This window comes from Cucurbita moschata, unplaced genomic scaffold, assembly GCF_002738365.1.
Source record: "Cucurbita moschata cultivar Rifu unplaced genomic scaffold, Cmos_1.0 Cmo_Scf00021, whole genome shotgun sequence".
In the NCBI taxonomy this organism is placed as follows: Eukaryota; Viridiplantae; Streptophyta; class Magnoliopsida; order Cucurbitales; family Cucurbitaceae; genus Cucurbita; species Cucurbita moschata.
Genome location: NW_019268537.1, coordinates 441,291 through 446,499, shown reverse-complemented (window position 1 = coordinate 446,499; position 5,209 = coordinate 441,291). Strand labels below are relative to the sequence as shown.

At 37.4% G+C, this 5,209-nt stretch overlaps 1 protein-coding gene across 1 annotated transcript; it reads right to left on the bottom strand.

Annotated features, from left to right (window-relative positions):
• Positions 1–234: 234 nt before the first annotated feature.
• Positions 235–2,373, bottom strand: LOC111458339 (ribulose bisphosphate carboxylase/oxygenase activase 2, chloroplastic-like). Its single transcript, XM_023100930.1, has 6 exons — positions 2,228–2,373; positions 1,792–2,141; positions 1,576–1,684; positions 1,360–1,445; positions 790–1,262; positions 235–711 (listed from the first exon to the last, which is right to left on the bottom strand). The coding sequence occupies exons 1-6, from the start codon at positions 2,270–2,272 to the stop codon at positions 431–433; spliced, it is 1,344 nt and encodes a 447-aa protein (XP_022956698.1). The 5' UTR covers positions 2,273–2,373; the 3' UTR covers positions 235–430.
• Positions 2,374–5,209: the final 2,836 nt, after the last annotated feature.

The following is a 5,209-nucleotide window of genomic DNA, read 5'->3' as shown; positions in this document are numbered from 1 at the left end:
TTTTTTTTTTTTTCCTTTTTTTTTTTTTGTAGGTTTTGTTTCTTCTGATGATGTATGAGATTTTGGTTCATCTTTGTTATTTCGTCGACTTTTTTCGTTCTTGAAGTTTGAGCTGGCTGCTGGTTATAGTTGATAACGATTTCGTTTTTAGTTATGTTTTTATATGATGATTTGGATTCATTAAGAAAGTAGAACTAGAACTGATTGAAGGTAAGAGTGATTGGAAGCATAAAGTTTAGAAGCAAAACATAGATTTTGCCCATTGAATGACTTAAGGACAAAGCAAATTGATACACAAAGTCACTGAATGAGAAACAATTTTGATATGTGATTTTGGTTCCACAAAAGAAGAAAGAACAAAAAGGCCTGCAAATATTGAGTAGATTGGGCAAATCCCATAATCAGCCTTTCCCACGAACAAAAGCTTAGTTTAGAAAGCTCCTCTGGTAATGGCATCTTCATTGGCATTGCCAAGAGCAGCTTCATTCAAGTACTTGTCAGCCAATTGCACCCTCTTCACATTCTCTTGTTCTTGAACCAACATGTTACCATACTCCAGCAGCTTTTCCAGTGTCATTGCTGGCTGCTCGAACTTCGGCGGTGGGTCTTTCGAGTTCACCAGCTTCTTCCCTACGTCCTGGACTCCAACTCCAATGATCCACTTCCTTACTTCGTCATCGTACACTCTCGCCCTCAGTGCCCCAAAGAAATCTGTCCAACAAAACAGGAAAACGGGTTAAGTATGCCTACTTGTAGTTCGAGCTTTGTATTTTAAGTTTAGAAACTGACCGATGGATTGGCCTGGGAAGGTGTCGACCAACTTGACAATGTCCTCATCGGCGACTTTGTCAGTGCGGAAAATACCTTTGCAGACACCGATACGGTCCTCTCTAGTAGGAGCCCAGTAGAATTTCTCCATACGACCGTCACGAATGAGAGGAGCGTAGAGAGTGGAGAAATCGTTACCAGTGACGATGATTGGGACTCGAGGGTTATCCTCCTTGTTGTACATTCCAGGGAGCTGGACGTTGGTCGGGTTGTCAGCGATGTTCATGAGGGTGGCGTTAACCATCTGATTGTTGACAGTGTACTGAGTGGTGCCACCAAGACGACCTGCACCAGCGTCCAGATCATTGATGAAGAGGCAAGACATTTTTCCCTTCTTGATTATGTCAGCCGCCTCACGGTACCTTTGACGGATCAACTTAGCCGGCTCTCCGGCGTTGCCACTTTCCAGCTCTCCGGCGCTCATCATGATTGGGCTGTGGCAACAAAATAACGAGCAAGTCTTAGAAAAGCAGACCAATTTTATATATAAAACTGTGAAACTTGGAGTTCTAAATACGATTTTGGACTCACTTGATTCCCATCTTGTTGAATACAAGCTCACATTGGAAGGATTTTCCTTGTCCTTTGCCTCCCCACAGACCCAGAATCAGAGGAACCTGCACCCAGAAATCTTGAGCTTATAATCTTTCAATTTTCAACATTTTAGGAGCAAAAATTAGAACTTTCTTATTCAATTTGGAATGACTTTTAAAAGGGTATATGTTCATATAATTAAATTTTGAAAACCTTGATGTTTGGAAGGGACAAGAAGTTCTTGGTGATGTGAACAACCAACTTGTCCATGAAAGCAGGAGCAATGTACAAACCATCCAATACGTTGTCCAATCCCTCGTACCTACGAATTAATTCAACACCAAAACAGAAATACTCATAAGAAAAGAACAAGACCAGCTAAAAAATACACAAATTTTGAACTGTCTTGTCTTTGTTTGTGTGTCTTACGATTTAAGTCCTGTACTGAGATACTCATAAGAGCTCATAACAGCGTAATGGGTTCCAGATTGCATGGGGGCTTGGAACAGAGTGTCCACCAGTCCCTTTCCTCTTGTGATGTCCTGTTGGTCATCGGATATGTCATAGGCAAGCCCTCTCCACCTGTCTTTTGATGTCTGCTTGTCCAGATCCTCGTCGGTGTTGGATGCCGCCTTGTCGGAGTCTGATGCCATCACCTTGAAGCTGCCTGACGACACCTTGGGGTAGGCGATCCTTGAGTTCACCACTTTCTTCAAGCTGCTCCCGAAGAGCATCGATCTCGAAGCTGAAGTTGGCGAACTAGAGCCATTCAAACTCAGCTGAAATTTAACGCAATTCATCAGCTTATAGTATAAAACTTCAACTTTTTAGCATAATTCAAGTAAAGAGTTAAAAATATACGCACCGGTGCACGGTTGACGACTCCGACAGAGGCAGCAGAGGCAGCCATCGGAACTCGAGAGTAAAGGATCGACAGAGGAAGCTAAACTTGGGGGGAAGTATGGAGGATAAACAGCAGTGGGCAGTGAGGAGGACTATATAGAAGCAAGGATGGAGCTTTTGAGTCCATTCAAAAACGATATCCTAACCATAAGTTTCAGGATTCCTCAACGACCACAAAGTTAAGATTAGCTGAGAGGACACGTGGCAGAAGGACAAGGCTTGTGTATTGATCCTCGAAGACCTTAGTGGTTGGCTTTAAAGGAGCCTTCTTATCCATTAAATTTTTGGCCAACCACGAGAACCTAAGTTAAATCAAGCTCACCCATTGCTCCATTTCTCCTCCCAAACAAAATAACACAATTCCTTACCACCAGTTTGGTGGGTCACATTCTAAACCGCCTGAAGTCTACCGCTAGCTGATGTTGTTCGCTTTGGTTCGTTAAATATCGTCGTCAGTCTCACGATTTTAAAATGCACACATTTATAAGAAATGTCTCGTTTTCCTCTTCAATCGATGTGGGATCTCACAATCCACTTCCCTTGGGAGATCTGGCATCTTGGCTGCCACACTGCTCGATGTCTGACTTTCATACCATTTATAACCGTCCAATTGCAAAAGAGCTATCAATTCCACTGGTTAATAAAGGACATTGTTCGCTCTCCCTTGAGCTCAGCACAAATTCAAGTTTGGGGATTGGACTCGTAGAAGAAGCTAACTAACATTAATCGAACCCATTATAGCTACTAATTTACCTCTAAAAGCATAAGCAAGAGGATTAAGTAGGAAAAATTAATGCTTATATAAGTAGTAAACATAAACTATGCTTTATTTGTGTTTAACTTAAAGTGGAATTTGGATCACAAGTTGATGGGAGGCCCATTTGTGCATCTACATTTTTCAACCAAATGAGAGGTGAAGAAGGAAGGATAAGGATAGGTTCATTTTCAGCCTTTCTTCTTCTCCATAACCATACCCCCATTCCATCTCATTTCCTTCCTACTATCTACTATTTTGTATTTGTTTGGGTCCCATGATGGGGTCGATCAATCACACTACCTTCACTCGACTTTTATCTATTATAAAAACAAATATGTTAGTGTATTAATTTATCATTAACGTCTTTTAATCTCGTAAGTAATACATTGTTTAATCTAAAGTTAATTCATTTATGGTATAAAATAGAATTTTTTTTTAGCTTCTCGTTTTAACGGGTTGGTGTATAAATATAAATGATTAACGAGAGGTTTCAAATTGAATTGTATGGGGGGAGAGTAGAGATGTACGTTAACGTGCACAAAATCTTTGTTTAAAATAAAAATGGAAGAAAGGATGGAGAGATTTCTCCTCAATGACTAAATGGAAACGAGGATAAAGATTATATTCTCCATTTCAGACCTCACCCATGTATATATACATCTTTATTTCTTTATTTACTTGGTTAATAAATTTACATATATTATATTTTAACATAAGATTAGATTTACATATATATATTTTTTACTTGGACGTCACACTATTATTTGGATCAAATCAAGAGATGCGACAGCCTACATTTTAAATATAATTAGAAAGAATATAGAGCAGTATGGGCCCGTTGCTAAATGTGGCTGCCTAGCCAAACATATCCATTAATAATTAAAAAGTAATTTCATCGTTAAACTCGAAGACCAATGCGCCAATCTCCACCGCGCTCTATATATTTCTCATATAACTTTAGTCTTTTAATTTAAAGTTAATGCATGGTTCTAGAAGGAAAAAGTTGTTGGTTTTATAGAAGGCGGTGTAATTAGTAGAAGAAAGGAAGTGGTTTATTTAAGGGAAAATAATGTAGTTTTACCGGTAACACCAATAATAATAATGATGAAGTGGGCAACAGCCAAACCCCATTAGTTTTTTAGATTAAAATATGAAACCATAATCCATAGCTTAATTATAAAACTGTAATAATTAAGGATAATAATAGAGAATTAAGTAAAACATGCAGACAAATAACTACCCATGACTCATGCAAATCTATGTCCAAACCCTACGCATGTTTTATTCATTTATTTACTTTTTTGCACAAAAAAACGATACAATTTGTCTTCTCATCTTTTATTTTTATTATTATTTTTTAGCCGAAATGCATCTACCCATCTCTGGATTTTCACTCAAAAGCATTATAATAACTATAAATGGGGCTTCTCAATTTGAATTTTGCATAAAGGGGCTTCTTTTTTAATGTATTTATTCTAATGGCTACAATCAACCATGAAAATATAAATCTATTTCAAATTTTGAAAATATATAAAAATATTTTTTTCTTCAAAATTTAGTCCAGCAAATGCATTGGCAAAAATCATAATTTGAAGCCGAGTTGGAATGAGAATATTTGTCCCTGTACTTGACCTCAACCACTAACCTTTAATTTTATTTTTTTTTACATCAAAATATATTTTTAAATTATTATATTAATTTATTCCAATCCAAGCAAATAATTAACAATAATAAATACTAATGTTTGAATTACCTCAGACAAACACAAATCATGAAATTGGGTTATGAGATAAGAATGATTAGTAATTTTTAAGTGTAATTTAGGATTGAAATATGTCGAAATAAATAGCTGAAATAGAAAGAACAACTGAAGGGGATATAATTTCTATATTACGTAGCCCAGAAAAGAGGAAGAATCTTTTGAAAAAATTAGGGTGTTTGAAGGCACAAAATGGGAAAGCCCTTACCCCGATGTGAGGGTGACAGTGTAGCCCACAAAGGAGACCCTAAAAAGGAAAGCACATACTCATAACTTTAGCTCAAAAAAGATGGTATGCCTTTTGGATAGAACAAAAAGAAGGGTACTACAGGAGAATGGAGCAAAAAATAATATTGCAAATGATGGGTTATAAAGACCTCAAACTTGTTCGTTCTTTTGTACTTAAAACTCATCATATTGTTGACCCA

Bases quoted from the DNA above. Each gene is read 5' to 3' on its own strand.
- LOC111458339 (XM_023100930.1), bottom strand. From the start codon at position 2,272: ATGGCTGCCTCTGCTGCCTCTGTCGGAGTCGTCAACCGTGCACCG. The intron at 2,142-2,227 runs GTGCGTATATTT...GTTAAATTTCAG, and splicing joins GAGTCGTCAACCGTGCACCG to CTGAGTTTGAATGGCTCTAG. The intron at 712-789 runs GTCAGTTTCTAA...TTTGTTGGACAG, and splicing joins CTTCCCAGGCCAATCCATCG to ATTTCTTTGGGGCACTGAGG.